At 36.2% G+C, this 21,058-nt stretch overlaps 3 protein-coding genes across 8 annotated transcripts; 1 reads left to right on the top strand and 2 right to left on the bottom strand.

Moving 5' to 3' along the window:
* Positions 1-189: 189 nt before the first annotated feature.
* LOC106151356 (uncharacterized) lies at positions 190-13,119 on the top strand. Of its 5 annotated transcripts, none has more exons than XM_087000580.1 (20): positions 191-510; positions 3,643-3,685; positions 4,465-4,518; positions 4,706-4,777; positions 5,020-5,182; positions 5,488-5,606; positions 6,060-6,148; positions 6,379-6,567; positions 6,819-6,958; positions 7,149-7,331; positions 7,529-7,578; positions 7,988-8,124; positions 8,317-8,392; positions 8,548-8,731; positions 9,057-9,238; positions 9,522-9,633; positions 10,020-10,646; positions 11,555-11,656; positions 12,089-12,147; positions 12,592-13,119. In XM_087000580.1, exons 1-19 carry the CDS (start codon positions 470-472, stop codon positions 12,136-12,138), a joined length of 2,613 nt encoding a protein of 870 aa, XP_086856706.1. In that variant the 5' UTR covers positions 191-469; the 3' UTR covers positions 12,139-12,147; positions 12,592-13,119. The 5 variants fall into 5 exon arrangements, with proteins under 5 accessions (XP_013380039.1, XP_086856706.1, XP_086856707.1 ...); XM_087000582.1 differs by having other exon boundaries at positions 192-510; positions 10,020-10,598; XM_013524585.3 differs by lacking the exon at positions 12,089-12,147 and having other exon boundaries at positions 190-510; positions 8,551-8,731.
* A 428-nt stretch (positions 13,120-13,547) lies between these two features.
* LOC106151357 (steroid 17-alpha-hydroxylase/17,20 lyase) lies at positions 13,548-16,726 on the bottom strand. Of its 2 annotated transcripts, XM_087000594.1 has the most exons (7): positions 16,472-16,726; positions 15,744-16,264; positions 15,320-15,532; positions 15,027-15,168; positions 14,500-14,765; positions 14,099-14,226; positions 13,548-13,952 (listed from the first exon to the last, which is right to left on the bottom strand). In XM_087000594.1, exons 1-7 carry the CDS (start codon positions 16,512-16,514, stop codon positions 13,748-13,750), a joined length of 1,518 nt encoding a protein of 505 aa, XP_086856720.1. In that variant the 5' UTR covers positions 16,515-16,726; the 3' UTR covers positions 13,548-13,747. The 2 variants fall into 2 exon arrangements, with proteins under 2 accessions (XP_086856720.1, XP_013380043.2); XM_013524589.2 differs by lacking the exon at positions 16,472-16,726 and having other exon boundaries at positions 15,744-16,433.
* Positions 16,727-17,284: 558 nt separating this feature from the next.
* Positions 17,285-20,843, bottom strand: LOC106151343 (3 beta-hydroxysteroid dehydrogenase type 7-like). Its single transcript, XM_013524564.2, has 5 exons — positions 19,844-20,843; positions 19,339-19,553; positions 18,962-19,126; positions 18,382-18,597; positions 17,285-18,242 (listed from the first exon to the last, which is right to left on the bottom strand). Exons 1-5 carry the CDS (start codon positions 19,927-19,929, stop codon positions 17,680-17,682), a joined length of 1,245 nt encoding a protein of 414 aa, XP_013380018.2. The 5' UTR covers positions 19,930-20,843; the 3' UTR covers positions 17,285-17,679.
* Positions 20,844-21,058: the final 215 nt, after the last annotated feature.

Below are 21,058 nucleotides of genomic sequence, written 5' to 3'. Positions count from 1 at the left end.
CGGTGACAGGTGCTCTGTATACATGCGCAAAAAGTAAAACCGAACAAAGCAAACATCATTAAGAATTAAATTTTCATTGAAGCATTTTAAATAAAAGTTGTATCAAAACTTAACGCCTTACTTTAAAAGGTTAACACCCGAAAGTTTTAGTTCTCTAGATTTTCATTAGTGGTCGCATCATGAAAGTAGTTCTATCCTCCATATTGGATATCCTTTCCGACTTAGTGAGGACAGCATCCGAACAAAACTTGACAGTATTCATCAGTTGGATCATTTATAATTATTATTTATTCTATGGTAAGGTAGATTCTAGCAAGGCCAACCTAGAGGTTACATGGCCACATTGATTCGATGATCCAAAAAATATAGCACTGAAAAGGATTTTAGGAACTGTCACGAATATCAGTAAAAAGTAAACTTCAGTTAAAAAGTGAGTGGAACACACGAACTGCAAAGGCACGAGTCCACGATGAATAGAAGAGGAAAACCAAGGCCAAACGCTGGTCCCAGGTATGTATTATCCAATGCCTGTTTGCCTACTAAGTGTAATAATAATCCATTTTAACCATTTCGTATCTTAAGAAAATTACAGTAAAAGAAAGATCTGCTGTAAATGTGTAATGTCTAATGGGAACTGTCTGGGAACACTGACATAATTGGTTTAAAGGTACAGTGGCTGGAAAGATGAGTCATTTCAAGAAATGCTCTTAATGTGAGGTTTATAAATCAATTGGTACATATTCTTTTTGTCCAGTGGTACATATTCCTTACAAACACTCACACATACACGTAAGTGATTGTAAGTTATGTTAAATGAATATGTAAAAAATACTCTGTTTCAATGCTCTAATTACTGGTAAATGAAATTGCTATGTGAGGCAAATACTATGTATGATTTTCAATAAAGCCCAGTTTGTCTGCCCCACCCCCCTTACAGTTTTTGTCTTAGGCAAAAAAAAAAAAAAAAAGAAAGAAAGAAAAAAAATTGAATATGTGAGGTGCTGAAGTTTGCTAGAAAAGAATGCTCAGAATTAATATTCAAGTTTAAAATGAGGGAAGAGCTTTTTGTATCTGTTATCCTCATTTTTATGTCAAAACTGACAATATTCAGACACCAAGAATGGAAGGTTACCTCACTTTTCAGAGCATCACTATACAAAAATTCACGTGAGCACTCCTATTGATGTTTTTTAATGTGCATTATATGACCTAATACAAGAAAGATAAAGGTAGAGATAACTGTGCATTGACAGTTAGCTAGTGTGTCCAGCCTGGAGCTGGAGCTGTCAAATCATTGTATTACCTTTCACCTACTGAAGTCACATGCTGCTGAAAAGTCAACCAATTTATAAGTACGTTTCATCTGTTTGTTATATACTGTCTTGAAATCAAATCAAACCCATTGTGAAGACTGTCATTTAACTTGTGAAGAAAGTCAAATCATGTAGTGAGATATTTGCCTGCCAGAAAACAAACAACCACACAGAACCATATATTGACTAGAAGTTGCACAGTGCATGTAATTTTGAGCTCAACTGGAGAGTTACTTTCGATGTGAGAAATAGTCCTATTGACTCATTTCTTGCATTTAAAATCAATGTTGGTCATATTTACACCTTAACTTTTCGTGTTAATGCCTGTGGATCATAATATGATATATATTTAAATAAATAGGAGTGCTAACACATGAAAAATCATTGTAAGTGTCACTGCCCCTTATCAGAAAAAAATTTTTTATTATCATGCATTTTGCCCAGTATTTGCTCCATGCAAATGGAAAGAACTGGCAATGCCAATCTTTTTTTTTTTTTTTTTTTTTTTTTTTTCAATTTTCAATACAGGTGGCATTAGATAGAGCCAGGTTGTATTCCAGGAAAATGCCAAGTGAATTCTTAAGTAAGCTTTTTTTATAAAGCATTAGGCTATATTATTGACAGCATGCAGGTTATAAATTGACTCACAATTATGTGATTTTATTTTTAATGTTACACCCCTCCTAGTACTAAATGATCTAGTGTTAGCTCTGAGGCTGCCAAGTCTAAAACTAAAACTTATCCAAGAACACCCCTGCAGCTGTAATGATGAACAGCTAGTTGTACTAGGAATGAGCTATGCACTAAGTACATATCAACTGTATTTTGTTTGTTTTGGTTGTTTTTTAGTATACCTTGGCTGCTGATGACTCTCTGTTTTGCCAAAAGATGGCAGCACACTATAGCTGATGAAATAGGAGAATGAACAGTATCTACATATTATGTCTGGAATTTATATACACCATGAAGGAATTTCCTAAAGATTTTATCCTGCAACCTGAATTTCTTCATGGTGCTGACTCTCCTTTCTTAGAACCCCATTTGTTAACAGAGACAAAGGCTTTATATCTGTGGGCACTTTTCTTGGAAATCCAATTTCCATATAGTGTACTCATAGGATGCATTGTAGGAAGATATTGATTTTGTCTATTTTTATCTATATGAATATGTGGCACTAAGACTGCTGTTGTATTTTGGTACATATACACAATATACTGCAACAGCAGGGCATAATATTATTATATCACTTTGAGTTGGCATAGACAGGTATGTACAACACTTCTACTCTCTACTATGTAATCAGCAGACTTATGCATCAGTTATGGTTCAAGTTTGATAGCAACACATTTTGGATTATTTTCTTAGCCTAAATTCTGTTCTTTTATATACATTTATTCTTAGTACAGTCACTTGCATTTGTAAGTGCTGATATCCTGGATAGTTGATGAATATTTTGATTGGGATTTCTTAGGGAAGAAGTGACAAGTGAAACAGGATTTAATGTGCATTTGTGGAATCATACCAGTTACAGTATTTTTGATATAATTAATGTATGCAGGAAAGACAAATGGAAGTGAAAAGAAGTTATATGTCTAGACACTTCTATTGAGAATTCTTGGTCTAGGTAAAATGTGATTACTACCAGAAAATCTTTAAAACGAAGTGAAAGGAAATATTGTTGGAGTTGCTGTGACCTTTGCCACTGTTCCTATGCCAGACTGTGCATGCTTGGCATTTGGCTCACTAGACATTTCATTAGTAGGAAGAGAGGAAAACCTATCAAAGGGTATATAGTAAGTTCATTTCAGTTCAGCGTCTCAAAGGAATTTCTGGTAGTTGAAAAAAAATAACACAGTGGAGCTTTTTTTTTTTTTTTTTTTTTTTTTTTTTTTTTTTTTTTTTGTGAACTTTTGATCTATAGCATATGGCACTAAATATATATTTCATTAAAGTGCATAGGAAAAAGTCAAATATTACTTAGATACTATATACGTGTCAACATTGGACTCAACAACAATGATAACAGGTGGACTTTTTATATAGGTATTCAGTTTTGAATGTAGCTTTATTTCAGGTTATGTATTTATTATTGTTATTTTATTGATTAATTGATTGGTGATTGGAGAGAAAAGCTATTAGGTTCCAATTTATCCAAAACATTTTAAATTGTACTCTTGCAACTGAGCTTGATTTTGGATGTTTAATGAAGTCTGAAATTTGAACCAAGTTTCCTCAATCAAGATTTTTTTTTCTTTTTTTTGTTAGTGTACTAAGAAGAATTGGCTTTTATTAGATTCTCTTAATGGTTTAAACCTTTCTCGTATTTCAGAACTACACGAATGAGAGGAGGACAAGTGGATAAAGCATTATATGTAAGTAAACTGTGTGATAGTCATTTTGAGATGATCATTCATTAAAAAATACCTTTTATTTTTTTATTGCCCAGAAATTCTAAAGAAAGTTTCTGTAAAGCAAATGGTTGGCAAAAAGTCATGCCTGAAAATAACTTGCGCTAGTTATGCTAACTGACATAGTCAGAATAATTAACCTTAACATAACTTGGTCCAAAAACATAATTCTAATAAGTTTGATATTCCGTCTCTACAAGCCATTATGGAAGAATACCGAGGTGTGCACTTGAGATGTGAAAAATAGCAACATAAATAACAACACTGTTTTCTGCTAAGATTATCCAAACATTTGGCAATGGTGTTTAGGAGGAATAGCTAAGAGGGATTTCTGAATCTTGTTAATTATGTAGATGCTATGGGTTAATTTTTTTTAGTGGAACTTAGAAGTGAATTGTGAATGTTTTTTTTTTAATTTCATTTATTGATGTCATCATGTTCACTGAGCAGATCATCTGTTGAAAATGTATATTATTAGTAAATTGATACTTGGATTTGCGTGCAGTTGAATAGTTATAGAGATCTAAGGGAGTGAATGGTTCCTTTTACCTTTTAGCATTGCACATATACAGGGAATTAAAATGCATATCCTACAGTATGAAAGTGAACTTTCTAAAAAGGTACAGTGTTAGCTGTATGATAAGTTAAGTGAACTAATAAACAAACCAGGCCTTACAGGTGCTTCAGATATTGGGGAAGAAGAGAATGATGTTTGTTTAGTCATGGCATGTTATGTGTTTCAGACTGAAGGGGTATATGGAAATGCCCGGTTCACACATGCAGTAACATCTTTAGTGGTAAGTAAACAAAACTTTTCATTTGTTAGCTGTCAGGGGTAGTCTGCAAATAAAATGTTCTATCAAATTTTGAATTAAGAGGATGTTTATTCAGGACTGAATGTTAAAATTTGGTTTGTTTTATATGAAGAACTGTCACAAACTATTTTTCCCACAGACAACCTAACTGCCTTCTTTTTTGTTGCAGGGCTGCAATGTTGAAGTTATAGTTAAGAATGGTGGGAAATATGAAGGAGTTATGAGAACTTTTTCTCCAAAGGTAAGAAAAGACCTAAAAAAACAGTGCATGAGAACTTTATATGCTGGAAATTTAACTTTCTTAAGTATTGATAACAATTTTGTTTTGGGAATGATGTACTTGTTACCACATGTCACCTAGATGCCCAAATGCCTTGTACAGTGAAAATTTAGTAGTACTTCCTCAAAAAAAAAATTACATTCTTATCAATAGAATACAGTTTAGTTCAGTTAAGAGTTTTATTTATTATTTTTTTTTTCCAGATGGAGATTGTTCTGGAGTGTGTGCACAAAATAGATGACACAGTCAATAACATGGTGAACACCACCCCTTCCAAAGACCAGATCATAGACAAAGTGGTCTTTAAAACACAAGATATTCTCATGCTCACGGCATTAAATGTAGACATGGAGTATGCATATAAAGGTAGGACATGAAAAGGTAGATGCAGATAACCTGTGGCAAGGAGGGAAAACAGAATGTGTGTGGCAAAATGTGCATATTGAATATTTATAATCAAAAAAGTTTCATGGTGAAATATGATATGGTTAAAGGTAGGCGGGGTTCTGAGACTGAATAGAGAAAGTTAAATGATGCCAGCATATAATGATTTCAAGATATTGCTCAATGAAGTAAGCTCCATGTTGTAGTATATGTTGCACCTTAATGGGCACGTTGAATGTGTTTATATCATTGCAGTTCAGTTATATTTGCTCATTTTGCTCTTGCAGATTCATTTACGGACTCTGCTATAAGCAAGTTCAATGGTCAGGTGGGGGAGAAAGAACTAGAACCATGGGAGGCAGAGGGACCCCTCTGTGAGCTAGGAGCACTGGAAGGAGATTCAGCTGTAAGAATAGGGACATTTTTTTCAGCATTTCTTCATTATTCTTGTCTTACCTTTTGGAAATTCTTATTTGAAAAAAAAGTCTGAGGATAAATTAAGCTATGGCAACCTTATTACATCAAAGGCATATGGAGGCAGCTGTGTACCAGGACAAAGTGGGTTTTGCAATTGATTAGCATAATATGACATTAAGTGCCATGTTCAAAATATTAAAGTGACCTATATAACAATTTTTAATCCAGTTTTTGGAAGAAAACTTGGGTATTGAGGGGAACATTATGGAAAGAATGAACAAATTTGGCTGAGTGGGAATACCTGCGCCAGTAATGTGGTGCCAGTAATCTCTCTTGTGTTATAGTGGATGAGTTTTGAATTACTTGTATTTCAGGATAAGTGTGTTAGGAAGTTTTGCAAGTCTTAAATTAATTTAAAATGGGATTTTTTTTTTGTTTTCAGAATGGTTGGGATGCCAACGATATGTTCAGAACAAATGCAGAAGTTTTTAATGTGAAAACATCGTATGATGATTCATTAACTCAATATACGTAAGTTAATTGTGTTTGAAAAGTCTAGTGAAAACAATTTAACATATAGATATCAGGCTGGATGTTGACTTTTTCATTAAATATTCAAAGAAAAAAAAAATGCAGAAAATAATTAATTTATTAGATCTTCAAAGAAAAAAATGAAAATATGAGTGAGCGTGGTATATTTAAACAGATGTTACGTTCTCTTTTCCATGGAATGTCTGTTAAGCCTTGAAATTTTTTTACAGAACTCCATTAGAGCGTAAAAATACACCAGAATTCCGCCAAAGACAGGCTGAGGCAGCCAGACTAGCAGCAGAGATAGAATCTAGTGATCAGTACAAAGCACATATAGCATTAGAAGACACAGGGAGTGATGAGGAGGATAAATTCAGTGCAGTAGTCAGGCCAGGGGAGTCCAACCACTCTGGCAGCAAGTGAGTTTTAATTATAACAGGAGCTCACTGCTTACTACTAGGAAGCAATTTAAATCTATTTGAGCTTGTGTCCAAATAACAGATAAATTAAACTCATTGTACAATATACATAATACTCATTATACCCAAATACCAGAATGGACAATTGATTTATTAAGACAGTAAGTAAAATAATGACTTCTAAATAATAATCAAAAAGAAGGTGTTTTCAAATAATTTAACCAGGTACTATTCAAAAGGCAAAATTTTAGGTCTTTCAGATATGTGCCACCTCATAGGCGAAGTGGTCCCCAGACTCGCGGCAATCGTGGAGGACCTTCTCCAACACAAGTTGCTACACAACAGAAACCTTCTACTCCCACAGAGGAGACACAGCCAAAAATGAATGGAGGTAAAAATTCTAAGAAAAACCATCAGTCAGAAGTTGTGAAAGAAGAATAATTATTATAACATGATGTAGCTTACCTAACTAAACCAGCTAAATTCTAGTTTATATTTGATGAAATATTTTTAAAAATAAGGACTGTAAGTTGTGCATATAATTTTTAAGTCATTTATCAAATACATTTCCTTTGAAATAGAAAAAGAAGAAAAGAAAACAGAAGTAGATACAGTTAGTAAAACAAATAATACAGAAGTAAGTCCACAGCTCCCAGTAGAAGAGACCTCTCCAGGGGGCACCACCAGTCTGCCAGCACCACTGCCACAGAGTGAGAAGAGTGCAGTGAAGATGGACAGGAGGACTAATCCGACTAATCAAAAAGGTGTGATGTTTGCATATGCTTATAGCACTACTGGAATGAAAGTTGTTTTCACATTTTTTTTTTTTCTGTTTTTTGGTCCATTATTGGGCAAATGGTTTTTATGTGTTTAAAAGAATTAATGAATATCTTAACCAACTTATATCACTTGTTTCTTGCAGGTTAGTCTTTGTTTTACCAAATTGTATTTTTATTTTCAGCTCGGCAAGACCAGATAAAAGAACTTAAAGAATTTAGTACAAATTTCAAAGTAAGTTTTATAAAATCCAGCTTACAGGTTTAATGTCCTTTTGTTGTTCACTCAGACTAAGAATGCATATTCTTAATGTCAAATTCAACTCTTCTAGTCCAGTTGTGACTGCCTAACTTAATACCATGCAATATTAGCAAACATCTCCATTGCTGGGGACTTCACCCTATTACAATGGTTGGGGGAATAGAGGATTAGATTATTTCCCTGTGATGCAATAGAGGATTAGATTATTACCCTGTGGGGCCATTGAGGATTAGATATTACCCTGTGATGGGCTAATCATAACCTCAATATTTTTGGAATAGCACACACAGTCAAGAGATCAAAACTGAATTGTAAGTATGTTTCTATAGAAAAATGATTCTTTTTTTCTGCCACACTGTAATTATGTTTTGTTTTTTGCTAGTTATCAGACAAAGACCATTCTAAGGAAGAAACAGGACAGCAGGCATCACCTGAGAAAGATAAGTCATCAGAAACATCAAAGGCTGCTCCTTCAGATGACAAAAAGTCAGAAACAGCAACACCAGAAAATAAAGATGAGTAAGTAGGAATTGGGTTTGTTTTTATTTTTATTTATTTATTTATTTATTATTTTTTAATTCATTTAATTTTGGTACAGAATGATTGTTTTACCCTTTAAAACAATATAAATAATATTGTCTAATGTTTGTATGCAACTGTTAAGTGTTATTGGATAAGCATTCACAATGTATGAACGTGTTTCTTTTTTAGCACTGTGAAAAAGTCAACATTGAATCCCAATGCTAAGGAATTTGTTTTTAATCCAAATGCAAAGCCCTTTCAACCTGTAAGTAGAATTTTATTTCTTTTATTTTCAGTATTGAAAAATTTTCAAAAGGAAAATTATAAGATGTGTGTTCCATGTTTACAACTACACTATGTTATCTAAATTAAAAAAAAAAAAGAAGGAAACCTGAAACTTCAGCAATGTCTTCTTTCCAGAAGCAAGCCCCTACACCCCCTAGGCCAAATTCTCAAAGTCCACTGATCCAGACCCCAGTGTTTCAACAGCCGATGTACCAGCAGTTTATGCCTGCCAATGTTGCCATGTCTCAAATGGGAATGGCTGGCATGCCACAGCAACCCATGCTGCAACCTGGACAACAGCAGAGATTTGTGAAAAGAGGTGAGGAGAAGAACATGTAGTTCCACACAAAAATCAGTTTGTTATATTTTTTTTTTAGATGGATGTAGAACTATGATGCATTTGCATGCTGATCAAATGTCTTTGACTTTCACATTTTAACTACCATGGCACTATTTGAGGAAAAGTGTCCCTGGCATAGAATATTGATTTCTTAATTAACTTTACAGAAACTTTTTTTGCCAGAGGCCATACCATGAATATGATATTGAGATATTCCGCTTTACTATGAAAAATGATTTTTGATTTATCGAAAAATGTGAGATGGTGATCATTTTGCTTTCATATTTGTTCTATGTGCTTTCAGCTGAAGTGTCAGTCAATCCAAGACCCAACTTTAGCTCTCAGGCTGCTGCAGCTAATGCTGTCACTGGTCAGCCACTTATGGCTCAGCCTGGACCTAATCAGGCTACACAGTTCTTACCTGCAGGAGTGTACCCTGTACAACCAATGGTTCATCAAGGAATGGTCAACCCATATCCTCAACAGGTTTGATATGCTTAATTATTTTCTGTTCTTAAGAAGATTTGTTTATTGATTTTAATCTCAGTGTTCTCTAAAGAAGGTCTTATGTACTTCTGATTACATTAAAAGATTAATGTATTTCTATTTTTTCACTTACAAGACCCCCTGCCCTTTGTTCTTGTTGATTGGTAGGAGTGGTCAGAATACTTGTGTTTCCCATATACTTTAGTCTGTGTTCATATGAAACATAAATACAACTGCTATACTTGCTTCACCAGTGACATCTGTATTCGTTTCTGTGTTGCAGGTAATAAGTATGAGTAACCACAATACTGGTGCCACACCTGTGATGTCAACACAACAGCTTAATATGGTGCCAAACTCTCAAGGGCAGACAGAGCATGGAGCCCAATTACTAGGTAAGACGGATAGAAAATGTGATGGAACAGATAGGTGCATATGAGAATTTCATGTGTTTATGATGAGTATGATATTGATGTTAACTGATAAAGTATTGACTGTCATAGTGTTTGGATGATGTCACATGAAGAGGAATGTGATATAGACAGTTCTGTAGCAGGACCAGTTGGGAATTTTTTTAAATGCTTATAGTTATTAGTTTTATGTAGTCGCAGCAAATAATTTCAAATCAATACAAAATTTCACTATCTTTTATTTTCTTCTACCAAAGTCAACTAATTCTAGCTGTCTGTGAAATGATTACATACACCACAAAAAAGATTGTGTCTATTAAAGTGTAATTCAGCATGCAGTTTGGTTATATTTATAATTGTTTCTATTCCAGTCCAACATCCAGGAGCTTCAGCTGTGCCTGCACACATGGCTGCCCACCACCATGGGGGCCATCCTCACCCACAGCCTGCCCACATGGCCCCACACCATCAAGGGACGCCTCCACACACAGCAGGCGGAGGTGGAGGACAGATGACACATCAACCAGGGCACCCAACTCCTAGCCCTGTCCAAGCTGGAGGCCCCCAACAGATGCACCCTCAGCATCCCCCACCCTCAGGCACACCACAGCATGTTATATTCCCGGCGGGCCCACAGGCGGGACAACAGGGGCAACCAGTTCATCCAAACACACCCACTTCACCTCAGCCAATGCACCAAGTCTCCTTCCCATATAGTTACTCCACAACCATGAATATCCCAAACAATGGCTCCTTCATGACAATAGCTCACAGCCAGCAATCTTCTACCAACACAGTACATCACCAACAACACAATCACCCCAGTGGCCAGCCACAGCCTCAGATAGTGATGATGCCTCAGCCTCAGCACCAGGGCCAGTTTGGGGCGGCCACGGGGCAACATCCACAGCTGACCGGGAACCCTCAGTTCCAGACACCTCATATGCAAGGTATTAGCCGCACAGTTCTGATTCCTTCAGCTTATGGAACAACACCAGGTAAACAGGGGCTGGAAACAGGAGCTCAGATATAGGAATGCTTGTCTAGAATTTTTTTTCGCCATTTTCATAAAAAATGAAGACCCATGACTTGAAGTGCTTCGATTGGGCATGCTTGCATGGCAAGAAGGAAATATTGCCAAATGTTTCTTAATGCCTGGGTTAAAATGTGTCATTTATATTTTTAAGTTGAGAAAATGCATTTTAAAATTAGTTACTTTTAAAAATCTTTCTGGAAGCAATATTTTTGGACCGAAAAATGCTTTATGTTAGCCTATTGTGATGATCATAGGAATGACATTCAGTGTGCCTGCAAGTGCATGAATAAACTCCCTAGCTCCTGATTATGTTGCTGCTGAGATATGTAAAGTGCATGAGATGTTACTGGAACTAACTGCATGGAGACCAGTTTTGAAGACTGAATTGGCAGCTATAAAGCAACCTCTTAGCCCTTGATTGCCTGGTGTGATTCCATACAAAGCAGCTGATTTGTTTATTGTTTTGTTTTTGATTTGTTTTTAATTTTAACAAGGTAAGAACATTATTCTTTTAGCTATTGGTGTGAAGCCAAAGTGAGTGCTAGGCTTTAACAGTTTGATTTTTAAGAACCAACAGTAACTTATCTCATGGCATGTAGATTTTGACAATTTATTCTATCTAAAGCATGTATATCCCTCGGCTAGCTTTTATATAATTTCTAAATTTTAGAGGAGGAAGTTTGTAATTATTGTTATTATGTATTATAAATTATGTTCAAAAATTAATTTCAAAGCAGTGTATGCAACATATTTTTATTGAAAAACTTTTATCCATCTAAATCTGCAGTTTGACAACCATATTTTTTAAAACAACTCCTGCAAAAGATTTTTTACGATTTCATATGATTTGCATAGAATTTGTTTATTCAGTTTCAGGGCCAGGTCCGATGCATCAGGTGCACCCTATGGTCCCTCATTCTGTTAACATGGCTCCCAGTGGAATACACATGCAATATCATGTGCCTCATCAAGGTAAACACAGCTACACACACACACCTGCAATATTCACCTGGGCTATACTGGACTCACACTGACATTTTTCCTACTTCGTTAAAATTATTGTCAACTGTTTTCTAGACTGTCATGAAATGAAATAAGTTGACAGCTGAGTAATCAAAAATAACCTCTTACGTTTATTGTAAAGACACTGCACTGGCACAATTTAAAAAAAATGGCCACTAGGAATTTCCAAAAATCATTTCTCACACGTTCAAGTTCTAAACAAAGGAAAATTTGGAAGCAAGTCCAGAGATGTACATTACATATACAGCTACATGTTATCAGGCAAAGGGAATTTCAAATCACTTTTATTCTACAGTAGATCTACTAGCCATGGTGTAGTAGACTATGTTGAATTGAATGAAGTTGGTTGGAAATTTAACCCTGCTGTTTCTGTATATTTAGTGCCATCACAGGGTCCTCAACCTTCAGTCCAGTTCCCTCAGCATCAGTGAACATAACTGGTACGTGGCTAGATGTTAGTGCACGTCACACTGTTACCATTGGAACTTATTCATGCACATTAATTTGGGCGAGGGGAAGTTTTCTTGGGAGCGTGTCTCTTTTCATGTGTTGAATTCTTAAAATTTTATTTATTTGTTTATTTTATTTATTTATTTATTTTTTTTTTTATATGTCACTATTTAAATTTGAGAAGTTTCATATTATCGATTTATTTATAACAATGGTACTCATAGACCAGTGATTGATGTGTTGTCATATGGTGAAAAGGTTTTGTATTAACTCAGTGAAGACTTAATACAAGTTATTTATTTAATGCTTTGTGATGGACCCAGTAAGAATTAATATAGATTTTGTACTTTTGGTAACTGTCTTAAACCAAGTTTTCTTTGGTGCAGAAGGAGCACCATAAATGAATATATATTATCAAAAATCATTTTTTTTAGGTAAAGAAAGAAGATTCTACCCTAAAGAAGTACTCGTTAGTTCAAGACCAGGAAATTGAGCTAAACTGCTGTTGCTGCTGCTGTTATTGTTGTTGTTATAAAAAAAATCAAGAATCCAAGAAATACAAGTTTCAAATAGAATAATTGATCATGATTTCAGTGAAGAAGATCTTGAGGCTTTTCACTGAATTAAAAGGATTAAGTCAGTCAAGTCAGTGTTGAGGATAAATAAAGATATCCCTTCCAAAGAATTCATATTAAAAATAATTTTAAGTAAATGGAAGAGAAGATGACCCGAGAGTTTTAGATGTTGGTTATGTTGGAAAGGGGGGCAGAAAAGAATTTTACCTAAAACTGTTCAGTGTGAAGTTGCACCTAGATGCCAAAGGATCTGGAGAGAGGATGTTACAAGAGTTGGATCTATTGGCATTTCATGACGTGGAGTTGTTGAATACAGGGTCAGGAAATTGCCCCCAGGAAGATTTTGTACACCCAGAAAAGATGAATAAAATACAGATAAAAAACTCATTGATGAGTCATATAAATTTTATGTTGATGTTTATTAATAGACTTTGGTGAACTATAGGAAGACTTTCAACACTAGATGAGGTAATTCAAATCTGTTAAGATTGTATGCAAACAATATTTAGCTGGTCATGTAGTCTTCTAGAATCTGAATCTTGAGCCATGCCTTGAACTTTGTTGATAATCTTATCAGTATTTTCAATGGCATGTGATCACTAAACACTCATTCCGGAGTGATGGAAGATTCTGTTGTGATTAGTGGGACTAAAGCAGTCTTCGCATAACTCTGGTACTGGGGACAGAAACTTAGTTGAGAAATGAGTTGGGGGAAATGTTCACAAGATTCAGATGATGCCATATAAACGAGATCATCTTTATGCCGAGTAATGCGAAGTCTACCGTAGCGCAAAAAAGAACACACCGTGAGGATAAAATATTTTTTAAAAAGGCAACTTTTATTAACATCACTCGCGGACAAACAAAATGAGTTGTCTTTGTGACTACACTCTTCTGAAGTCGCAGGCAGGAAAGAAGTGTGACAAAAAGAAATGTTGTAGCCAATCTAGCTGCTAAGAAAAAAGATACTGTCAGACAAAAGTCCTTGCAATTACCCACGTATGATAAAGCATGGTCATAGTCTTGGCACTGCCTTAATTTTGAAGTTATCTGGGTGGAGGACTAGGCCCATCTCAAAGTCTCTCGGGTCTGTTGACGGTAGCACACCGTCGGGCTGTAATGTAAACCTTTGAAGTAGCGACGATGTAAAGAGGAAAAGTCGGCTCTTTGCTAAAGCCTCACCAAGACATACTCTCCGGCCTGCACTAAAAGTAAGGAGCCTGTAACAGAGGGCAATAAGAAAAAATGAGTGGTTTATGAGTGCATTTTTGAATGTAATCTATGTTAAAGTAAAAGAGAAGTGAATTGTGTAAAGAAAACAATTAAGGGTGACTACGTGCAATTTTGAGCGTATGTATAAACGCACCTTTTTCGAGTAGCATGATCAGGTGGCAGTACGTGACCATTTTCGTCCAGGAAACGTGACGGGTCGAACGTCCACGGCCGCTCCCAATAACGTTCATCGTGGTGCAGGCCCCAGAGATTTATGTAGATCTGGGAGATAATTATCAGAAATTATTTTTCTAATGTCATTTACTCTATATTTGATTTGGTTAAATAAGACTACGCTGGACGTATTCCTTTTACATGAAAACGTAGTATGCTACCTTTACAATTCTATCCCCGTGGTTTTGACTGAAGTCCAAACTTTTTTCACGAACCCTGTAGTCAAAACCTATTTCTCAGAGATAACTATTCTATATCGTTATGATAGACGCATGTGAAAGGATCCGTCGCTAAAGTTTTGAACGATCCACGAATATATACCTGAGTATCCTTTGGTATAGAGTACCCCATGACCTGGGTATCGACAGTGGTACAGTGCGGAATAGCCAGGGGAATGTGAGAGATGTATCTTAACAGCTCGAACAGCGTCGCACCCATGTACGGCATATTCTGCCGGTCACTGAGAGAGGGCTGGCGGTCTTTGCCAACCACTTGATCGATCTCGTCACGAAGCCGGTCCTGGACGTCCGGATGAGACGCCATTAGGAGGATGAAACAGATGATGGCAGTGAACGTTGTGTCGGTTCCTGTAGAGAACAATGCAAAGTTATTAAGATGGACTGACCTACCGATTAACTGCTCCCAACTCTTAACTCTTTTTTTCTTGGATTGGTGCGAAACGTCGATAAATAAATAAAATAAATAAATAAATAAAACATAATGCGGCAGTGCTGTGTTAGAACAGAAGAGCTTATAATTCCAAGCATCATGACTTCTTAATTGAAAACTTTTACGCCCCGTATAGTACAATAAGACCCAAAGTGTAAAGACTTGAATTTACAATCTACCTGCCAAAATCAAATTTGTAAAAGCTTCTCTAATGGACTCTTCGCCGATATGGCCCGCATGACCAGATAGATGGTGAGTATTCTTGTGAGCAAGGATAAGAGATTCCACCACACATTTCACATTCTCAGGATCAAAACTACCCTGCATAGTACAGAAAACATTAAAAATTTAAACATGCCATTCTTATTTACATCAAATGGTGAAAACGGATGGTTATCAACCACTTGCAATTAAATAAAATTTATGCGGATATTTTACGAGAAGATGCGATTTATTCAAAATTAAACTATACCTTGAGAGGTTCGACGTATCTAGCATGTAAGTCTTCCCTGATTTGTAGACCTTCTGATAACTGGTTGAAAGATTTTATTCCTGTATATCGTAACCATGGCAACAGATCTAACAAACGGCTCTGTCCAGCGCTAAAACCTTCGTTAAATAGCTCGTTGAGGCGCTTGATGTTGTAAATATCCCTGTGGCCATAAGGAAGACTTTTGCCTACAAGCTGATATGAGAAAATAATTGTAAAATTATGGTTTTAGAAACACATAAAAAACAAGAAGGAAGATGACTTGATAAAACAGTCACTTAAATCAAATCAAATTTGACACAAAACTTAGCTTAGGATGAAAAATGTATATCTCACTATTTCCTGAACCAATTCTGCGCTTAATCGAATTATTACTAATTTTGTATATTAAATTTAATGCACTAACCAAGACTAACATAATATTGGCAACTGTGGTATAGATCTCCATGTGAGGATCAAACGCAGCACCCCTCTTTGACTCAAATATATCTAGCAGTCTATTGATCTCGTGCATGGACTTCGCTTCGATTTCTCTCAGGCCCAGACCGTACGCCCTCAAAGACCTGTGGACTATCTTCCTGAGTGCCAGCCACCTCGGAGTGAAGGTCTGCCACACGATATCGTGTAGACTCCGTTCCTGAAGGTCAGTCCTGTACAGCTTGGGACGCCCGGCGAAATCGTTGGCTCTCAGGAGCAGGGCTTCCCTTATAGACTCTTCTCCAGATAAAACAATGATATTTTGTTTGAACAGTCGTATGGCATACACATCGCCGTATTCTCTTGCCCATTTTGCCAGAGTCAAGTGGGGCTTCTTCAGGTTTATCTGTAAGACGTTGCCTATCACAGGCCATGGGGTTGGCCCGCATAATACTTTTCCTCCCTCCCTTTTCACGCCGATGTATAAAAACAAAATCAATAGTACACCGCCTATGAATGAAAGCACAACAGTAGTAACATCCTTGTCAAGGTGACCTCTCGCTATGAGGCTTATTGCTTCCATTACTAGACAGCAAAATATGCTCTTTGTTTCAACTCAATTTATATTTTTGAAATAAACGATGCATCTTTCTTATTCTTAACCCCCTAACGCCCTCCCCTATACCTTTGACATGTCATGGAAACTCTGCGTTTCACCTATTAGCTTATATAACACATGCTGGAAATGTGTGATACACATGACTTCCGCCTCGGAGCAGTCTTGACTCTTGAATCAAAATAGCATTTTCCTGCCTTCTGTCAGAGATCCACACCCAAATGAGACATTTACCTGTGTTCAGTTAAACACTCACAGCGTCAGGTCACACACAGTGCCCTCATATACTACCCAGCCTAGGGAAAAGAAAAACGGCCAGCACGTGTATAAAGCTTGAACTGATCTATAAATAGTGCGACCTGCATCTCAAGGACATTTAAGGGCAGTTTGTCGGTTACTTTACCTGCCTTGAATGTGAGAAAATGTTAATGTATTCTCATATATCATAATTATTTGGAAGATGAGACACCAATGTAGTCGGAATGTTTGTTTTATATTTTCACCTAGGCTACCTCGTGGCATTATGGATTTGACGTAAACAAAAGAATTTTCCTTCGTGGTAAATAATTAAAACAATGGTATGTCATCGATTTTAATACTCTTTCAAGATTGAAAGAATGCATTTGCACCACAGCAAATATAATCTTTTTCACGTATTAATTATGATTTATCTTTCACATGTAGTGTCACCCAGTTTGATACCTGCTTCTTACAAAACAACGAAGTGACAGAACGGAAACAGTTCAGAAACGAGCATGTGAAATTATATGCCCTGATAGTCAGCATGATCAAGGACGTCAATATATTGAAGCATTCAAAGTTTCAAAAAGTGAAACACTTGCATGCAAAAGAGATGTGGTATCGAAATCATTATTTCATGGATAATCAGTCAACAGCAACAAACACGGTTGAAGTAAAATGACTTCTGATTGTTTTAATACATTCAAATGTCTCATCATGGAAGATAACATTTTACAAACAATCCTTTGCACAATACTAAAATATGCATACCAGTTATTGACAGAAAAGGAGATAAAGAAGTCAATACAGAACAAATAATAATACAAATAAAATAAGCTATTACGTCTTCTGTGCATAACATAAAGTTAATAGTTTCAGAAAAATATAATGTATTACTTTTGTTTCATCAGACAATGGCATAAATGCATGTTAGAAAGAAATGATATGTACATCATTTCGATAAAGGTCAACTTGTAGTCAACATCTGCAGTGACCAACTGACAAATTTCGAGTAGAATCGTATGCTTGATTATAGAAATAAAATTAAAGTCTAATGCAATGCAAATATTTAACAGTCACTATTCAAATAGTATCGTTTAGTCATTTCTTCGGCTTCTTCTGGGGTATATATGGGAACGTACCCCAACACATTTTTTGCTTTATCGCTGTTGAAAAAGATCGTCTTGTTGACATAGATTAAGCTGCACAGTGGTGTTTTCAAGTTAATTTTCACGAAGGGTGAAACCAACCACAGCGCCCATTCAGTTACATATAACGCTGAATAGACTAGTGTGTACGGGAGGAAATAAGAGGATAGGCGGTATCCCTTGACAGACAGGTACGGCTTCATGAACGAAAAGGTGTTGACCAAGGGCGTGGCATCGGTTATAAAGAAGGCGTGTCCGCCAGCTCTACTGTCTTGACGTCTCATAGCTTCTTCTGCTTTCAGATGCGCCCAGGCGACATTCCCGACGTAAGCTTGCTGAAATAAAGCGTCGCCTCTCCCGACTCGTGTCAGAACACCACCGCGAGCTTTGGCATTTGCCAGTGCGTTTGTGACGTAATGAGGATCTCTCTCGCCGTACATGACATTTGGTCGCAATGCCACAGTCTGAAGGACAGACCCATCACCTGAAATAGACAAAGTAAAGAGCGGGTCTTTTGTTATTGCAAATCTACGTTCCAGATATAAAAGAAAAAACAATGATAATTATTATTAAAGAGGTACATGTAAATTAGCTAAAAACATGCATAAAATTTCAATTCTAACCTTTTGAAAGTGGGGTGGCGTTTGCTTGAAGGACGCACTTTTCTGCTTCAGATTTCGTCTGAGGGTACCCAGGAAAAAGAAACTTTCTGGGCTTCGTCGTTTTATCTTCGTCTCCGTTTATGATCTCCTCAAACCCAATCACCACATCCACAGTGCTAGTATAAACAAGACGGGGTACATTCTGCTTCAAGCAAGCCTCTATTACATTTTTAGTACCTAGTTTTTAAAAGTTGGAGAACAGTGTTTGTAAAAACTTTCTGAAGTTTCAAAATACAGTGTCAGAACAACAAGACATGCCAAGTCACAGATAAAACATTCAAATAAAGAAAACTAAAAATTATAAATAATATAGTTATGCGTGAAAACAGTCAGAATGCGCACAACTCTGTCAGTTGTCATTTCGTCGCACCCCATTCATCCCCAACTTTGTCGCAAGTGACCGCAGTGCGCGAGCGCGCGAAAGAGAGAGACAGAGAAAGAGAAGGGGAGAAGGAAATTTTCTTTTCCTATCTTTAACTTTCACTGCTAATTACCAGGGTTACTTTTGGGTATATCTGAAAATTATACTTAGTGTGTATACCTTTGACATTAATCTGTTGCATGCCCTCTAAATCGGGAAATGTTCCGTAACTTATCAACCCCGCTGTATGGATTACAGTATCGACGCCATCGAACGCCTTGAGAAGATCATGCAGAGAGCGCACGTCACCGACAAAGCTCTTAATAGGCTTGCTTTCTGGGTGGTCTAGAATACAAAATGATGTTACAGCTCACAAAATGTGCGTATATTTGATGTATTGGTCTACACGCATATAATCTTTTTTGTGATCAATAATAAGAGAATACTACAGGCACTTCTACAGGCACATGCTGTATGTTTAAAGCAATATGTACAGTTAAAAGTAAATAACACAAATGTTTCCCTTTACTGAGTAAATTTTCATGAAAATACATTACCTAACTGATTTAAGTATGGCTTGATATCAAAAACCCTTATTTCTTTGACATCAGGTCTTCGTTCTTGGATGAGTTTGACAATGTGTTGCCCAAGAAACCCTGCCCCTCCTGTTATAAGTATCACGCTCTGAGGCTCGACCACACTGTTTATTTCTCGCATATTGAGTGTTTGTTCACTGTCCTTGTTCTTCAGAACCACACCAGCCGCTGATAATCTATTCAATTTAAAAGTTCGTGTACTATTTTTTAAAAGTAAATTTGACTTTGCTTTCTTTTTTCGACCTTTTGGCGTTTAAAAAATATTATAATATCTGACCCTTTTTCATTTTTTTTTCGGTATGTTCCATATTGTAAGATTAGAAAGTAAGATCAGATGAAAAATCCTAGTTAAATTTAAGAAAACATAAGGGGAATCCCTTTCAAGGAATATAAAAAAAAACAAATTAAGATAGGATTTTTAAAAAAAGTAGGTAGTAATACTGTAGTAGGTATGTGAAAGACTCACCTGTAAAACCCGGCAAAGAGTGTCGAGAGCTTGGAAAACATCACAAACTCGGAACTGTTAGGACTTGGAAAGATCTGCGATGACATTTTCACTCGTTGCGTCTGCAACTTCGATCCTCTTCATTGTCACTCCCAGGTATCCAATAAGACGTAAAGAGGATTGTCTAGAGACGTCTAAGCGGCAGATGGCGGGATTAATAATGGAGCAGCTCTTCAAAGACAGAAAAAGCTAACCCAGTGTGAATTTGTGGATATAGTTGGGCGACTTATCTGAATAATATAGGTTCTATGTAAAAAGTGACCCTGGGCACAGTTCACATTCATCTCAATATCTGAATTATGTAAATGAGAAGTAAAAAGTTGATAACGAATAATAAGCGAAATAAAATAATATGAAGTCATAATGAAGATGAATTGGATAACTAAATTGATCAAAGCTCTAAATAAACCAAGAGAATGTAAAAAATATATATATTGAAACGAATAATGTCTGTACGAAACTTTCCTGTGCCTTGTACATGTGCATGTATGTGGTACAACTTTTTGGAATATGATAAATGATCAATGTACCAAGAAAATAAAGATAAGCCACGACCACACAACGCCATTCCCATTCCCGTTCTTTGAGTGAAAAAGAAAAGATACTTTGGAGAGCAAATATCTTCGACTTCTATGCTACCTTTTTTACTGTCAAAGATTATGAAAATTGTGGCCAATTCAATGAAAAAATGTTTCCGTGCTCGTGTTCACGACTCGTGTGTTGGAGGGAAAGCGAGAGAGAGAGAGAGAGAGAGAGAGAGAGAGAGAGAGAGAGAGGTGCGCTTATGACCGTCAGGTGGCGTTTTTTATGTTTATTCTTTAATGTTTATTTTTCATCCTGAAACTCATTCATTAAGAGCTCTTTCAACTTATAGTTTATAGTAAAGTAATAATTTTCTTGTAGAAGTATTTGGGTAAGATGAAACTTTCTGGTTTGAAAATAAAACGTTTCATTCTGAAATACAATGACCAGCCGGGCGAATGATCAGCTGTTTTTTACTAAGTTTTGCTCTCCATATAACAATTTCTATTCTATGATGTACATGTAACATTTGATTTATACGGTATGTACGCTTTTTGGTTTCTAAATTCAGTTCGCTTTTTTAACAAGTGCATGTTTTAATTTTGTTCTGTTGTATGTTACCACCTTAACCATTTTAAAACATATACTTTCTGT

This window comes from Lingula anatina, chromosome 1, assembly GCF_051362555.1.
Source record: "Lingula anatina isolate TDL-2025a chromosome 1, LinAna3.0, whole genome shotgun sequence".
Lineage (NCBI taxonomy): Eukaryota > Metazoa > Brachiopoda > Lingulata > Lingulida > Lingulidae > Lingula > Lingula anatina.
Note: the sequence above shows the minus strand (reverse complement) of the source record. Positions and strands in the feature narration are given on the sequence as shown.